Source organism: Falco biarmicus, chromosome 10 (assembly GCF_023638135.1).
Source record: "Falco biarmicus isolate bFalBia1 chromosome 10, bFalBia1.pri, whole genome shotgun sequence".
Classification (NCBI taxonomy): Eukaryota; Metazoa; Chordata; class Aves; order Falconiformes; family Falconidae; genus Falco; species Falco biarmicus.
Genome location: NC_079297.1, coordinates 33256474 through 33274260, shown reverse-complemented (window position 1 = coordinate 33274260; position 17787 = coordinate 33256474). Strand labels below are relative to the sequence as shown.

Here is a 17787-nt window from a genome sequence, read left to right as displayed (position 1 = left end):
GAGAGAGAAAGGAAGGGGGGGAAAAGAGAGAGAGAGAAAGGAAAAAAAAGGAGAAAGGAAGGGAAAAAAGTGCTATCTCGGATAGAAAGCAGCAGGGGAGTACAGTAACAGGGGTTTAACTCGGCTCCTTCGGCTGCGGTGCTGGAGCGAAGGGCACGACTCCAAGGGACTGCAAGGAGGGCTCCAGGGCCGGCAGGCACAGCGGGGGTCTCAGTCCTCACCGTTCCCAAACACAAAGCCCGCACCACACCAGCCGCACTTGGCTCCGCTCCCGTACCTGAGTGCCTGAAGTGACGCGTGTCCGCCTCAGGGCGCTTTATCCCGGCCGAGACCCTGCAGGCGCAGGGGGAGGCACCGCCAGCACCCCCCGCGGCACGGCACGGCGCGGCACGGCCCCGGCCATTACCGGTGCGCCCGCGGCGGCCCCCCCGTACCTCTAATTGAATCGCTGGAAGTTCACCCCTCCTCACGCGGCGGGCCGGCGGGGGGGAGCTGCCCGCCCCCGGCCCCTCCCGCGCGGTGGTGCCGCAGCCCATAAAGAGCGGAGCGCAGGGCGGCCGGGCAGCTCTGCCTCGCGGCCATGCACTGAGGGACGGGCCGCCCGCCGCCGTGGGACCGGACCGGACCTCAGAGCGCAGGCTCCTCACAGCGCCGCGGGGCGCGCGCGTCTCCTCACGGCGCCTCCCGCGTCCCGCCGCCTCCCGCGTCCCGCCGCCTCCCGCGTCCCGCCGCCGGCCCCGCGCGCGGCAGTGGCGCCCCGGCTGAAGGTACGGCCCGGTGGCGGGGGCCGGGGGCTGCCGGCGGAGGGCAGCGCGGTAACGGAGGCCGTTTGCCGTCTCTTTGCAGATGCAGAGGTGCGCTGGCTTCCTCCTGCTGTCTGCCGTCTGCTGCGCCGCCCTGTCGGAAACACTGGGGCTGGTTCTCTCGGTGAGTAGCGGGCTGACCCCGGCCCCCTGCGGCGAGCCCCGGGCGGTGAGGGGGGGGGGGGGGGTTAGTTACAAACCTGGGGGGCTGTCACAAGCTGCCCCGGGCGGTGGGGGGGGGTTAGTTACAAACCTGGGGGGCTGTCACAAGCTGCCCCGGGCGGTGAGGGGGGGTTAGTTACAAACCTGGGGGGCTGTCACAAGCTGCCCGGTCACAAATAAGGTGGCCGAGGGAGGAAGAAGAGCGTCTCGCTCATAGACCCAAAGCTGGCGCGGGAAAGGGACGCGTGGGCTCTTGTAGAGAGGTGGGTAGGTAAGTGCAAGCAATTAAAAGAAAACACTGCTCTTTAATAAGGTGGTGGTCAGGTTGTGATAGTAACGTGGAGTGTAAAGCCAACATCTCTGCCTCCAAAGTGCGATTTGCAGTTTCCCTTATATATGAACTCTTCAGATAGAAGGGATGTCAGCAGCGGAACTACTGGCTTAGGCAGAGAGAATTCCCCATTAATATTTGCTTCAATATTACTGGCTTTCATTTTTTACAATATTGCTTCATTTCAAGCCTTTAGAAGATGCTTTCTGCTAAGAGAAAGTATGTTTGGGTGCTGTTAGCTTGGGCTTCAGAAAGCACAGTGTAGTTTGTGCAATAACACACTTGCATTATTTAAGGCAAAAGAAAAAAGGGGCTGGACTTTGAACAGTGCTGGTTACCTACTTGGGCCACGTAAGTCAAGCACTTTTTTAAATTTCTCATTATTTCAAAATGCAGAAAGCTTTTTTTCTTTTCTTGTAAACCAGTCTGCTGTAGTGTGCTAGGCACTTCTCTGATGTAATTCTGTCTAAACCTGCAAGACTGAACATTCTCCCAAACAAGTTTCTTTAGCTATTTGTTACATGCCTACTATATAATTGCATTGTCTTAGACTGTAACTGTTATTTTCTAAAGCAGAATCGTGGTGAGGCTTTATATCCGCAAGCACATCTGGTCATGTTCTGCTTTCAAACTGTAACTTTCATATGACAAATACTTTCCCCCCCTCTGGTAGTGTTACAAAATGTTATAATGCCTTAGATACCAAGAGAAGAATAATGTAATGTGACATTTTGGCACTTCTTAATGTATTTCAGGTTACACCTTTAAATCTATTTGAAAATGGCTTTGCTCCCTGGCTTTATTGTAGTACTTTTTTTTTTTTTTCCGAATAAAACAAAACCAATTAAAATAATAACATGCAAACTAATGACTGTAAACATTAATGGTTCACTGTGTGAAAAGTATTTAATGTACAGGTGTTCAAAGTATAGGAACACACTGGTTTACAAAGTGGAAAATCACAAATGTAGATTATAAGAAAAGTGAAATGTAGTGATAAGCTGTCTGTTGTCTGTACTCTTACTACTATTTCTTGTTAACATAATAATACTCATTATCAATGTTTCTTTGTTTTCAGTCTTGGTAATAGATGACAAATACTACAGATGCTTACTGTAATTCTATTTAACCTTAAGGATACCTAAATAAAAAATAATGCATCTTAAATGTATTAACTGGTTCTGTAAATGTCTGGAAGTATATTTGCCCTGAAGCATAGCGAACCAAATTGGTGAAGATACTGTGGGGAAATGTACTTGTGCCATTTTATCTAAGACTGGATAATAGGAATCATCCTTTGCTGCAGGTTGTATTACCAGCTTTTACTGATAAAGGAATAGCCCTTTGCAAGGGGGACAGAAGAGGCAGCAGGGGTATGTAAGATAGTTTACACGAATAGTTTTTTGGAGGCTGTTTGCAGTTTTCCTTTAAGCAAACTAATTGGCAACATTTTCTAAAACCAGAAAAAAAATAGTAGTAAAAACAGCTTCCCAAATTATAAGCGGATGTACAAACTTACATTTTCTTTGACTTCCTCTGAATTCAGTAAAAGCTTCAGCAAGTATGTTGTACAGGACTGGATCTGTAAATGCCGTAAATCCTAAGTGCAAATTCAGAAGAAAAGTTATTTAGCAACACGTTAGTTGCTTCTCTGTCATTTTGTATATCAAAAGTGCCCTTCATGGTCTTATCTTTGAAAACTATGAAAAGCAAGCAATATACAAAGGTTAAGTCAATTAACTCCTCTGATTTTTAATTTATTTATCAGATGCAGTAGATAACCACAGATCTTTTAATGAGAAACATGGTTTCACTGGTAAACGTGAAATACAGCCTGATGAGGATATTAAAGCAGGTAATGAAATTCTGAAAGCCGGTGTTGTTGGTCTGAGGGGGTTTTTTTTCTGTTTAGCAATTTATTTTGTTATTGAGTTAATTACCTAGATACAAGGCTATTCCTGCACTTCAACAGAAATCCTAGTAAACATATGAAAGGAAGAAGAATTCAATTTGGCCATTCAGTGTACTCTGTATACACAGTCATAAAGTTTAAAACATCTTGGTGCCTAGGGAAGAGTACCATAATTATGTTGTTTTAAAAGTATAATAGATCATATTGCTTTGAATAAACCTAGCTTTTTTTTTTTTCCATAGGGCATATATGTATTTCAAATGTCACCCTAGACAATCAAGAGTTCCTTCTTTGCAGCAAAGAAGTGAGCCCCTAAAGGAATCTTTCAGTAGGGAAAGCTATAGAAATTGGCAAATATTTTTTTTTTCTATTCGGATACTCCAGAGCTGAAACTAGACCTCAGAAGTTTATGGCACTGTTTGTAAGAGTCTTTAGTATTAAAAAAAATAATGAAATTCCATGTTAAGTCTTGCAGTATTTCCCATATTTAAGCAAGATAGATTATCTTCATTAAAAGTCTCAGCCCCAGAGCTCTCACAGGCTATTTTAAATCCACCCAGCACCATGCAAATGTAACTAACACTAAATAAGTTCATAAATAAAGGAAATGTGGTTAATTACAATTTCATGGACATAATTACTTTGTAAATAGAACAGTAACGTTAATACATTTCTTAGTTGTTACATTCTCAGAAAGGCTGCCAGTTTAGTCCTGATGGTGTAGTTACATAGTGAGGTTTTGTGTGGGTGGTTGTTTTTTGGGGGGCTTGTTGAGTTTTTGTTTGTGGGGCTTTTTTGTGGTTGGTGTGGTGGTCCCCCTGCCCCTTTCTTTAAAATAACCTACCTCCTCAAACAGTGGTGTAGAAATAGTATTTTGCTAGTTAGAAACAATGTGAAATTAAGACTTTTGTAATCTAACAATGAGGCTCACATTGTATCAAATGCATTGCCGGTTGTGGGTATAACACTGGGTCATCTACAGGAATATGATTTTTAAGAGTTATGGAACTCTTTTGTCTGGTAATGCTGCACCTTCACCATTACAAGTAAACCCAACCAAACCCCTCTGGAGGGGGTCTGAAAATTATGTAACTGCCTCTGTTCCAAACCTAATCTTAGAAGCTCTTCTTTCATCAAAAGTTATTTATAGAGTTTATAATAACTTATTTATAAAGTTTCTAATAAAGTTCCTATCCAAAGGAGATCTGATTATAGAAAATGAAGAAGGTAGTCAGAATTCTTATTTTAATTGAAAATGAAGGAATCTTTTAAGTTCTGATTATTTACAGAAGTATCTTAAAATGGCAATATACCTACATATTATTGTGAAAATTCATGCAAAGGACTGCTTTCTCTCCTTGAAGGAATGCTGCAAAATTCACAAGCTCTCTAGATAACTAGATGAACTTGTAAGCTGTATTAGTTACATAACACTGGGTCCAGGAGGATAAAAACCCAAACCAACCCATGAGCATAATTAGGAAAATCTGTAGAGTCTGCAAGTAATTGGCTATACAGATTTAAGGTCAACATATCAGAGTATATAGAAATATACATGTATGGTATGCTCAGGTCACTAAAGAAAAATATTTATCTAATAAATATAACATTTGTAATAAAATCTGGATCAATAAACTACTAATATAATAATGATTAATCATAACAAATCTGTAACAGGTTAGGTGGGAATAAAATTTTATGTTTTCATTAATTTAATTAACACAAGTATTACTAATCTAAGTAATAACAGCATCTTTGCTGGAAGACAGGATTTTTAGATGTAAATTTCTTAAATGCTGACACTAAATACCGGAAACCTCTGTGTCCCTTACAACTCCTCATCAATATTCTTTTAATTTGTGCTACAGAGCTCAGTCTGCCGCCTTACCTGTATGCCACTAGAGGCATAAATATTCTCTTTGATCGTGGAAGAAGTCCCCCCAAACACCTGCTGCAAAGTCAGTCTTCAAGGCTGTGTTCTGAGATTAAATGTCCCTATGATAACATTAAGGGACAGTGTTTTCAATGATGTAATAATGGGTTGCTAGTCAGATACTGGTGCTTATCTGTTCTGGATGCAGAGAACTGAAAATCTTAGGGAAATTGCCTACCACTCTCCATCCTGTTGATAAAAAGCAAGATATGTCTGTGGGGCTTTTCTTTTTTTTATTTATTTATTTTTATTTAAAAAAGACACACAAAGTGTACTTCTCAGCCTCCTAAAGTGCAATAACAAGCTCCCGGGGAGCTTGATAAATTGGGCCGCTTAAAAAGCATCAAAAGGCCTACTTCCACAAGATCAGATCAGTATGTTTTATTAGAGATACAGGCAAAAACATACCTTTCTGAGCTTTTAGTGAAGTCCCAGGCCTAGCTTTTAGGCAACGTATCACTTCTGTATCACTTGAGTGCTTTATTTGGAACAAAGTCAGGCCACTTGAAGAACTTTTAACTGTTTTGCAAAGCTGTTGAACTTATTTGCCAAATTTGCCTTTGCCTTCAACCTCAGGCTAGTGGATACAAAGCAGAGAGCTGAGAACAGAGGATAACTCATCTGCAGCAGAACTGTGACCATTAAGGTGTCAAAGCAGCTCCTATGCAGCAATAGCTACGCAGCTGGGCCACTTTGATCCTGAGAACTGGACTTGCCTACCTTACACCGGCTTTGCTCTTCCATGAAAAAAGATTTTCCATTAATGATTTTAAAGAAAAAGTTCAAATAGCTTTGAGTACTCTCTACTACATAAGCTCTACTCTATACATATACTCTACTACATACGCTACATGCAATAGATTTTTATACCTCATTAATATTAAGTAACAACCAACTTGTTTTATAGGGGATCTTGGAAGACCGCTGGCTGATGAAAACATTGTGCGCACAGTAATTGAATTTTTGACTTACTTGCATCTTAAAGGTTAGTGAACACCTTTTCATCTGTCACTTTCTGGTGTGAAATTTACTGAGAAGATAGGACTATCCTTGAAGGTACAAGTCAGTGACAGATTTGAGCATGCAAGACTTTGAACAATATCTCTGGTGGGGGGAAGGAACTGTCAATTCCATTTTAGTGCGCTTGGGGAATAGGCCTGATTTAGAGACTGCAGGTAGTCCTGCCAAACTGCAGATGATGGATGTCCAACACAGCAGGGTTCTAATACCATTGGATTACTCCAGGCACTGTGAAAATAATAACAGCTGCTACTAGAATTGTATGGATCCAGCTTTTAGAAGAATTGAAAACAAACTATATACAGTCTGATTACATGGGAGTTCATTTAAACCAATTCAATAACAAATAAGACCTCAGTTTAATGACAAGAACTGTTGGTTGAAATTCTGAGACACTTGTTAGCGCCAAAGAACTACATCTCCCTTTCTGCATACCTTCAACAATAAAGTCACATCATAAATTGCAACACTAAGCTGAATGTTGGCAAATAGCTCAAAATGCTGCTAGTAAAAACTCTGCAGTCTCAAAATTGTGACAAGAACTGTAAAACTGAGCTTACAGCTGATTCTGTAAGAACGGTAATTTTATTATAGCATTAGGTAAAGAAGAAATCTGGCTGCTTCTGAGTTTGGCTTTTTAAAAAAACCAACCACTACCACAATTCCAAGTTTTTATAAACCTCTTCAGCCCTTCTAAACTGTCTACAAAGTGGTCAAAACCGTAATATGTACCTGAGAAGAAAACAACAGAAGGAAGACGGTTATTTTTACTGCAAACGTTTGAGGAATCCTCTGTCTCAGAAAGCAGACAACTCAACAAATCTATATTCATACCTTTGTATACATCAAATTATAAGCAATTTTGTGGCAAGTGTATGCTGTGGAATAGTAACAAAGAACTGTGTGTGACATTTGTATTTTGATTTAATTATTAAAAGAGACTTTCAAGAGATCTATTCATTTTCTGCATATCTAGGAAACAAAATTTAAAATCCCTTTGGCATCATCTTCTGAATGGTTTGTATCCACTCAAGCAAAATAATTCTCACCACTGAAAATAGCAACCCAGAGCTTATTGAGTCAACTTTGCGTTTGAAACAAATTCTTTATGGTTAGTACTAAGGTGCAGAGATAAATATATATTTAAAGTAGATTATTAGCATGTGTATTTACTCTGGCCAAAGTAGTAGCTTGCTGCTTGTGCCACTGTGAAGAAGGAGCCCTGAACACTCCTTTACCCTAGGAACCAATAACTGGGTGCAACAGAAAGGGTGTGAAACACGCTGAGCTCAAGCATGATGAGTAGACTAAGAGCTGCTAAGTTAGGCAAGAAAATTAAAATGCATCTTGTAGAAATATAAGTTACTGCTTCCCTGGGACAAATGAGCAAAAAAGGCTGTATTGTAACACTATGTAACAAGTCCTTGTTTAGGACAGTGATGGTATCATTTGTTATTATAAAAAGGAATCTCTAGATCATATAAAATGTTTTTTCCCTGAGACTGATGTACTCCCAGGTTTCAAAAGACATCTAGATCATACTATCCCTTGAACAATATTTATTGGCAAGGCCTAATACAAGCTCTTAGACAAAATCAGAGCTGTAGATTTAGATGGGGGAAAAACATACTTTATGGTAGGAATGTTTAACGTTTTTGCCACATTAAAGATATTGGTTTAGGCATGTTCCTGACTCCTGCTCATAGGATTCAGATTCAGGGAATGGCTATTCAGGTTAGACATACATGCCAATCTGCAAGATAAAGTGAATATTTTAACTGTTCAGTAATATCTTGGCAATAACTAAAAGTGGCCTTCAGCTCTTTCTCTTGAAAAGTGTTTCCTCCAACTTTAAAGGCTTTTCATATAGAGCAGGCTGTAGCGTGGCAGCCATAATTGCATAATATTAAAATTTTTGAGATGCTGGGTTCTAGTAAAGTTAATTGACATAATAAAATTGATATAATTTCACTGTCATTCTGTCACTGCTGTTTCTAAAGTGGTGAAATTATAGTAGGGTGGTATTAACATTCACAAGAAAAAACCAATAGTTCATAAAATAGCATATGAAAAGTTCAAGGATTTGAGCTCACAGTTAAGAGAAGAAAAATATGAAAATGTATACTACTGAAATTGGATTTCATTATTTGCTACGAATAATATGCATAATGACACATGTGTTAATTCTCTTGGTTTTTACCTTTTTGCAGAGGTGGGAGCACTTGACAAACTACCTTCACCAGACGAAATGAACCAGTCTTGAAGAAGAATGCATTTTTATTTGGTTGTAGTGTAGATTTAGATTGAATTCTAAACAAAAGATCCAAATGGGCTGAAGATGAGAAGGATTGTTTGCATTAATCTGATAAATGGTAAACAGCATTCTGCCCTCTATTGGTTGTTTTTTGTTTGTTTGTTTGGGGGTTTTTTTGTTTGGGTTTTTTTTTTTCCCTCTCCTGTGATGTTACAGTGTAAAGCTTTGCCTTGGTAAAACTTTTCTGTAGGTATATGATAAAATAAAAATAAAGAGCAACTACATTGTTTCATTTTAAAATTAAATACATACCAGCACACAATACATCCTATACAAACCCAGGTTAAATTGTCAGATTTCACTGTATCTGTACTCTGCACAAGTGCAGTAAAATAAAACATAAATGCTACATATTAGGTACTTCAGCTAACTGAGAAAAAGCACAGTGACTTCAAACTGCTGCCATACTTTTTAGTCTTTTTAGGTCACAGATCTGTCTGTACTGCTGCACTTCATGAAAGCCTTGCCTCCTGTTCATGTTTTCACAGACATGAAATAAACTCATGTTCATTTTAAATTTTGTATGCTTTACCTGTAATACAGCTGCCCACTGAGTGAAGCATACCTTCATGCGCTACACATTTAACTGTTCTGTACAAGCGGTAGGTTTACACAAATCCTCTGTGTAGAGTTCCTACTCCTATGTTGTCAAGAATACTGGATCTGTATTCTTTAATGAAGAAACTCTCCTGTCTGCTCCAAGATTTAAAAAGTATTTTATGAGATGCTTTAGTGAGAGTCTGGCAAAATGCTTGGATATATGCTTAATCCCTAGGGAAAAGCTTTAATGCACTGGGACCAGAATGAGGAAAGGTTTAAGAGGAAAATCCTAGAGTGAGGAAAGGTTTGAGCCTTTCCTTTTGGAAAGGCTTCTCATATTCAGATAACGTTCACTCTCTGCATAGTGCAATGAACTACCATCCTTTCAAAATGATGCTGTGCACTAGTGCACACAAATTGACAGGTTATTACGCAGCCTGTTTCTCACTTTTAGCATGGCAGTGTACATGCTAGGTGCCAAGCCACTAGTGTCTGGTTTGAACCCCCAGGGCTATCTCACCTTGTCAATCAGCCTGTGCTCTTCCTCTGGTCATAACTCAGCCTCTGATCTAATAATGCCTGATGTTCACTTTCCAAAGCATACAAAATATACTTTTTGTCAGAACCAATGAACTTTTGAGCAAGCCCTTCAGACAACGTTTTATCGTTCTTTTCTCTTTTTTTTTGAGTAATAAAAAAGTATACACTGCTAATATACATGCTGCTAGTTCAACATTATTTCGTAAATTTATGGGCTTCCAAAAATGTGAAAGAAAAAAAAAAAAGACTGAAATTTAACTTCTGTACATTAGTATAGTTCAGTAATTCCAAACTCTCATTTTCACTAGTAATGCCTGTATTTCCCATCACAAACTTGAAGCAGAGCTCTAAAATTAAGAGGCATTCTTTCACTGAATTCCATGGGCTTTGGTTCCTTGACTGCTAAGAACTACTACCCATCTGCAGAGCTCAGTAACAAGCCATCTGCCTAGGGCAAAACAGCTGAATCTATGATCAAATAAAAAGAATGTAAACTTAGCATTGATTTTTTTTCTTTTGAAATAGGATAAGAAATTGACTTCAAAATTAGAAAACAGTTATTACTTAGATCAAATTAGCACATTGTCAGCTCATTAAAGTTGAAATGGCCTTGCTAGACTGTTTATTTGAAATTCTGAAATTTGAGATTATTTGAAATACTGAAAACCTCACAGGATCAAGTTCCCTGGAAGATTTATATCTCTGTCTAAGCAGGGAGGCCCACAAGTTTTTATTGTGCTGCACTTCTGTATGCATATATTATCAAAACCACAAAGGGTCATTATAATCTAATTACCAAAAGCAGTCCACATACTTTCACTTGATAATTACTGCATTCAAACACGTACTGGTAATATTTCAAAACATAGAGAGGTAAAATTTTTGGACTGTTTCTTCACCCTCTACAGCTCTTACCTTTGCAAAAACAAAGGGGCAAAACAAAATAAAGGGGCATTCTCCTGGATCAATTTCAGTAACGTTCTTACTTTATTTAAAGCATGTGTGACATCTCAGACATAAATTCTGCAAATATTTGGAATGACATCTCCATAATCAGCCCCTCAGACAAATACCTGATAAAAGATGGCCTTTAAGCCACAATGTGAAAGCAATCCGTTTCAACGGGGCAAAGAGACAATAAAAAGATGTGACAAGTTTCAGTAGAAAATTTTTAAAAATCCCTATTTCCTCCTCATCGTTTCGTTTATTTGTTAATTTGCATACATTGTATCCCACTTTTGTGTAAGATTAGATCAAATATATATCTGCACTAAAGACAAAATCCAAAGTCTATTAAAAAAAACTTTTTTGCAAAGTTTGCCAGTGATATGAAATTACCCAGCATACAAGTTTAACTCTGACAATGGAGAGAAGGCTTGCATGATGCTGAACGACTGGACAATAAAATGGCAGATGAAATTAAATGCTGATGCAAGCAAAGCAATATACACAGCAAAAACCAACTCTAATTTTGCGTACACATAATGATGGTCTTAAATTATCTATGGAAAAATAGCTTAGACTCATTGCACACAGTCCTCTAAAAAACGTCATTTTAAACCTCAGCAGCAGTTAGAAAGGCAAATGGAGTGTTAGGAATTATAATAAAAGTAGCCAAAACCAAACCAGAAAACATCATTATGCCACCATACACCCAACTTTGAACCAGCTGCAGTCCTGGTCAGCTCATTGTAAAAACTAAGCACTGTAGAACCAGAAAAGTTATAGAGAAAAGTGACAAATACCTTCAGCAACAGGGAACGAATTCTATACACAGAGAGACTAAGCAGATTGTGACTTAGCTAGGGAAAGAGGCTAGGAAGGAGAGAGATGACAGTCTTAAATGTCGTGGCAAAAGTGCTTAGTGAATTCACTTCTTGTAACCCAGGATTTAATGATTACCCAATAAAATGATCAAGTAATATATTTAAACCCCACCCCCAGAAAAAGTCCTTTTCCATACATCTCATGATGAAATTGTGGCACTGACAGGCACAGGACATTATGGAGGCTATAGGTGCCAAAGGGGAACAGTTATATTCACAGAAGAAAAATCCTTCAAGGTCCAGATGAAACCACTACCTCAAAAAGTCCAATTAAATTGTTTCTTAGAACAGATTACGGACATGCGTGCACAGAGCTATAAAGCAACCCTTACAACCTGATCCATAATTCAGCAATTAATTAAGACAGGGCTTCCTCACCTGCACAGCACCTGATGCCAATTTACAAAAGAAAGTTGGAAATGACACATTTTTGGCTAAAATTTGCAGCAATTAATACTACCCACAACCAAAAAGGTATAATTTTATACAGTGCTTCACCTGCCAGGTAATCTCACTACGACTTTTTTAAATGCAGATCAATTCAGCACAAAAGAGGGAGTTTCTGGTGGCACGGCTGACATAAAGCAGTCTAACCAATTTAGGAAGTCATTAGCCAGCTGACAGGATACAAGTAGCTTCCCACCTGTCTACTTACGTAAAGGTCAACCTCCAAAATTAACATAAAAGAATTGGGTACAACTCAGAATACTGATGACATTTGGGGGGGGTTGATATAATTCTGCTTTCAAATTTAATGTTATCATAGCTAAAACCACTACAGCCCTTCTTGCTGAACTAGTGCACTCCCTAAGGTAACAGAGGAGCTTGGTGTGAGTTAGTTTACAAAAGATTCTGACAATTTCTTAGCTTTTCAAGAGGCATGATATGAGATAGTATATGAAGCGACACATGAATAACTCACAGAAAAAGTGATGAAAATTTTATACATGATTAAAGAAAAAGCAACAAGTTAGAAATGGATACCAGAAATACTTTGTAATTGGTCCAGGATACAAATTACCTCAGAAGATCTCTAAGGCATATATAGGATTAAAAGAAAGTTTAGAACTGAGTTTTATTAGCAGAACAAATGATTTTTCACCTATTAACAAAGTACATTAACACTGCAGTGCTTCTGTTACTACTTTGTGTTCTATGATTTATTTTTAAATAAACACAAATAATGATTCTGATCCTTAATTTTGTGAGGACTGAGCATGACATGGGCCAGCCATAGGAAACTGCAACTCACAGATCACTCTAGTACTTACATTCGGTAGTTGGGGGTATACAAATGCCAGTTGCTAAGATTTTTAATACCTGATAGCACAGGGTATTTGTCAATTCATGTGCCACACAGCATCTCCCAGAAACAAGCTTTAAAAAGCCAGAGTTGAGCTGTAGATGAGAATTATCTCCTTGCTTCTAAGGCACTACATTATTCCCAAATACTTGATCAAATCCCCTTGACATTCGACTCCCATATGTTCCATTATCTGTGGTATTTCTAATTGAATTGATCTCCACAGATTTTCCACTAATTAAGTACATATAAATCATACAAACTTTCTGTGTGCGGGGAGACGAGTCTCATATGGAAGGGCTGTCCAAGGGGAAATTCTAAAATACCAGAATACAATCTCTCTCAAACCAGAATAAAATGTTACCATTCAGTTTGCAATTTTTTTTCCTTTGATACATTTTCTAATATAAATTTTGACTATTTATGATTTTAAAATGCTTAAATAACTCATATATATATATATATAAACAACTCATATAAATATATAAAAAAATAACTTAAGTCATTCAGAATGAATTGCTTCCATAATTTCCCCTTCAGAATGTTTATAATGTCTTATGTTTCCTTGAAATCATTTATGGCATTAAACGTCACTCTATCAGAAAATAATTGATCTGATCTGATGAATGTTATGGCTATTATTTACATTTATCAATATTAAAGGTGGTATTTCTTGACCAGATTTTAAACTGAGGCTCTGATTATTTCCATCAACATAAGTTCCTATGTCATATTTGTAGAATGCGTATTCTTTGCTTACTATTTATTCAGATGTCAGTGCAGGGGAAATCACACCCCGCTTCCCCAAGCCCTTCCTGCAGTTTCATAGGGTTTCCTATCCTTCTTGAACTCCTAATTTAAAAGATCATAGATTTAGGAATCATTAGCTTTCTGGTGGTTTTCACATCTACTATTCTCTGCAGCTATTAAAACTCTACTCAAAGTAGTCTGCAAAGATTGGTGTGAGAATTTGAAGCATCTCTTCAAAACAGTTTGGGGACACTTCTGTTGGGTAACTTCTTTTAGGAGTCTTCACAGAAGCCTTAGGTACTTGAACTAAAGAGGGCAGCTCTCTAAGTGAAGGTCTGAATCATCTTCTGCTCTCTGCTAGCTAGAGAGCAAGCCCCAGCTCTGAACCTGGAGTAACCTTTCAAATTAGGTATTTTGGTTTGCTGCTTCAAATCAAGCAGAATGAACACAGGCCCTAAGACTTGGAGAACGTGGGAGCAGACAGGAAAAATAACCATGTTTTTACAGCTGTTACATTTTTGCACCACTTTTCAGATCACAGTTTTACAAATTCCGCCTGCTTGGCTTTCATGCTGGTTACATACTTAGTCACTGTTTCGAGATACAGGTCTTCAAAGACAACGTGAGGGCCAAATCCTGACCTATGAAACACAGTATAGTGGTACTGATGACCTTGAAAGTAAGTTTCTTTGTATCAGTTAAGATCTGACCTTCTCCAGTGGGACAACATTATAAAAAAACCCTCATTTTAATAATATCAGCTTTTATGCTAAATAGAATTTCAGAAATAAAAGCTACAGTCACCCTTATTCCATAAAAAATACTCCTCCTTCCCACCTGCTGCAAAGTACATTGTTCATTAAATCCTTCTGTCGCTTTGCTTTTTTTCCCCAAAATATTTACATTTTTCACTGCCTTTTTGTCCATTTTTGTTGAATTCCTTTTTCAGTGCACAGTACAGACACTATTTTACCTCTCACCACAGTCCTGAAACATCCATTTCCAAATCTCAGTTTGATTAAACATAATAGTTTTGTTGTGTTAATCATTACTCTGGTATTCCTCTCCCCACTCTAGCTATCTATTAGCATAAAACACAGTAATTACCAATAATTCATATTTGTAACAGTGTTGACAAGCCAGATATTCTTGGCTGGGTAAAGGGAAACAGATGTAACACATTTTTTTCCCTTCTACGATCTGTAGTAGGTATTGTGCATATGCATTATTTTTTGCCTCAGCCAGACTGAAAGGATGCTTTCCTTTTGGGGGAAAAAATATCCTTTTTACCACACTACCTTTTGTGAATTCAGAGTGGAATCGCATCTGTGGACAGACTTGAGATATATTTTTCAGAAGAATCAAAGCAATAACAGATTCTAATCCCCTATTTTCAAAAGTGATTTAGGGACAGGTTTTTGGAGGCATTAATTTATTTCGAGATGCAGAAACACACTTTGCTGGATTTATGGGAGCATGCAAGGATGTCAGATGTTGAACTACCAACAAGATTTGAAATTTTAATTATTTCCAATATCTGAACCATTATTAAAGCAAGAACTTGTGTACACTTACAAAACCAATGCAATACTCATCTGAATCTTAGGATGCCAAAATACATTCGAAGCCCTGGCCACTTATAGGTGAAAGCCTGGAGAACACTACTAACTTGTGCTAGCAAAAATTGGTCTTTGTTAATACTAGTTTACATATTCCTAAGCACAAATGTGATGTTAGCCAGCAAATAAAACAATGTCACCAACATCTCAAGGTCAAAAAACTGCTAGAAAAATGTAAAGGTAAATACATAGCTACGTTGTAAGTACAGGCTCTGGAGCCATGTGTAACATGGGTTATATCCTTTGCTTAGACGACACAGAACACCCTGCACCAGCAAATACCGCCTGTCAAGCGTGCGCAAGCTATGACAGTGTCTGGGTCCCTGCAGCTGAAACCTGACAGAGGCTTGGCTGGATGGATTTTATGATGCAGACATCACCTAAATTCCCTCTGAAAGATTATAAGACTTTGGCACCATAATGCTTAAAATTGTGCTAGAAAATGGGACTTGTACCTCCTTCTGAAAACTGTACCCTTATGCTATGCAATCTCGGAAAAATTTCTGCAAAACTTCCAAATCAGTTTAGAATTAGTAATAATAAAAACACATAAAACTTTAAAACTATGGCTTGCAGCAGGAAAGGCCTTTCTTTACAAGAAGGAACAGATAAATAAAAACATGAACACTGAATATACGTTCATGTTATGACAAAAGCCAGAAAGCCCTGAATGCACAGCCCTGTATATGCAAACCCTTCATCCTTACCTGTTATCATGGCACTTCCCTTCTGAGCTCCCTAGTGAAACTTCCAAGCAAAATCACAACCAGAGGGGCCACGTCCTGTATGTTCTCCAGGATCATTTTCTGTTCGGTTGCACCAGCCCTGAAGCAATAACAGCAGTTAGGGTTCTAACTCAGCCGCAAGTTGCTCACACATCTTAACACCATTGCAGGTACAAAGCTTTAAAAGTTTCGAAGGCTGCATGATTTTTGTTGACTTGCTAAATTAGGAAATCTTAATTGTAAAAGACCTTGGTAGAATTGGAATTATAGCCTCATAGAATATTTTGAGTTGGAAGGGATCCATAAGGATCACCAAGTCCAACTCCCTGCTCCTCACAGGACTAACTAAAACTAAACCGTATGACTAAGAGCATCAAACAGACACTCCTGGAACTCAGACGGGCTCGGTGCCCTGACCACCTCCCTGGAGAGCCTGTTCCAGTGGCCAGCCACATTTTCAGTGAAGAACTTTTTCCTAATGTCCAGTCTGAACCTCCCCTGGCACAGCTTCGTTCCATTCCCTCCATTCCTATCACGGGTCACCAGAGAGGGGAGACCAGCACCTCCCACCCCCCTGCGCCCACCTGAACAAGTTGTAGACTGCAATGAGAGGAGGCCACCCCTCGGCCTTCCCCTCTCCAAGCTGAACGAACCAAATGCCCTCAGCTGCTCCTTACAAGTCGTGCCCTCGCTGGGGCTGCTCTCCAGCCTCTCGTCCCCTGGGTTGTATGGACAGCCAGGGTTCCCCATCCCAGCTGCAGAACCTGGCACTTGCTCCTGTTACGTTCTGTACGGCTGGTGCCTGCCCAGCTCTCTGTCTATCCAGGTCTCTCTGTAGGCCTCTCTACCCTTGAGGGAGTCCACAGCTCCTCCTCATTTAGGATCATCAGCAAAGTTACTTCAGGTACGTTTGACTCCTGCGTCCAGGTCCTCCACAAAAACATTCAAGAGCGCTGGCTCCAAAATGGGCCCTGGGAGCCTCGCTGGTGACTGGCTGCCAGGCCGGTGTAACCCCATCTGTTAATGACCCTTGGAACCTGACCCGTCAGCCACTTGCTCCCCCAGCACATTATGGACTTGTCCAGCCGTGTGCTGGGCAGTTTGTCCAGAAGGATGCTGTGAAGACCCTTGGAAGCTTTGCTAAACCCCCAAACCCCACATCTACTGGCTTCTCTTCATCAGCCAGGTGGGTGACCTTGTCATAAAAGGAAATCAAGGTAGTTTAAACAGGATTTTCCCCTCATGAACCGGTGCTGGCCGTGACCAGTGACTGAATTGCCTCTCAATTGTTTTTCAATAACTCCCAGAATAACCTTCTCCATGATTTTGTCAGGCACTGACGCGAGACTGACAGGCCTGTAGTTACCTTCTTGCCCTTCTTGAAAACTGGGATAACATTTGCCAGCTTCCAGTTGACCGGGACCTCCCCAGATTCCCCAGACCACTGAGAAGTAACGGAGAGGTGTTCCATGATAACATCTGCCATCTCTTTTAGTATCCTGGGGTGAATCCCACCGGGCCCCGTAGCAGCATAGTGTACCTCCAGCAGCAGCAGCAAGCCTCAAACCAGTTCAGAGTCAGCTGGGAGTTTATCATCCCCCCAGTCAGAGCCTTCCAGCGCAGGGCTCTGGGGGTCCCAGGGCCATTTATCGGTGTTAAAGACAGAGGTGAAGGCGGCATTGAACGTCCCTGCTTTGTCTTTGTCCCTGTTTGTGAGGAGCCCTTTTTGCTGTCCTTCAGTGCTGGCTAGCTTGAACTGCAAAACACCATCTCTGTAGTCCTCCCATGTCACTCGTCCTTGCTTCCAATGTCCATACACTTTCCTTTTCTACCTCAGTTCTAGAAGAAGATCCCTGCTCAGCCAAACCAGCCTTCTGCCCACTTGCTTGGTAGCTTAACTATTGCTGAGCTAGAATGCCACTGCCTGGCACGGTACAAACTGAAATCATTCGTTGGATTCTGGGAAACAACATGGACTTCTAGTAGTTGAAACACCAGCCTGAAGTGGT

General features: G+C 40.0%; 2 protein-coding genes across 2 annotated transcripts in view; one reads left to right on the top strand and one right to left on the bottom strand.

Moving 5' to 3' along the window:
• TESMIN (testis expressed metallothionein like protein) overlaps positions 1-17787 on the bottom strand; it is an 84309-nt gene that overhangs the window by 29415 nt on the left and 37107 nt on the right. Inside the window, exons 18-22 of the mRNA XM_056354518.1 lie at positions 15761-15878; positions 11301-11370; positions 8362-8471; positions 5097-5203; positions 2816-2896 (exon numbers count right to left, since the gene is read on the bottom strand). The gene's annotated coding sequence lies outside the window, so the exon portion shown is untranslated. The remainder of the gene's footprint in view (positions 1-2815; positions 2897-5096; positions 5204-8361; positions 8472-11300; positions 11371-15760; positions 15879-17787) is intronic.
• GAL (galanin and GMAP prepropeptide) lies at positions 517-8509 on the top strand. The gene is made up of 6 exons (XM_056353303.1): positions 517-767; positions 847-927; positions 1593-1647; positions 3065-3151; positions 6049-6126; positions 8372-8509. Exons 2-6 carry the CDS (start codon positions 847-849, stop codon positions 8422-8424), a joined length of 354 nt encoding a protein of 117 aa, XP_056209278.1. The 5' UTR covers positions 517-767; the 3' UTR covers positions 8425-8509.

Coding starts and splice junctions, on each gene's coding strand:
- GAL (XM_056353303.1), top strand. CDS start 847: ATGCAGAGGTGCGCTGGCTTCCTCCTGCTGTCTGCCGTCTGCTGCGCC. Junction 928..1,592: donor CACTGGGGCTGGTTCTCTCG/GTGAGTAGCGGG, acceptor GCATTATTTAAG/GCAAAAGAAAAAAGGGGCTG. Junction 6,127..8,371: donor GACTTACTTGCATCTTAAAG/GTTAGTGAACAC, acceptor ACCTTTTTGCAG/AGGTGGGAGCACTTGACAAA.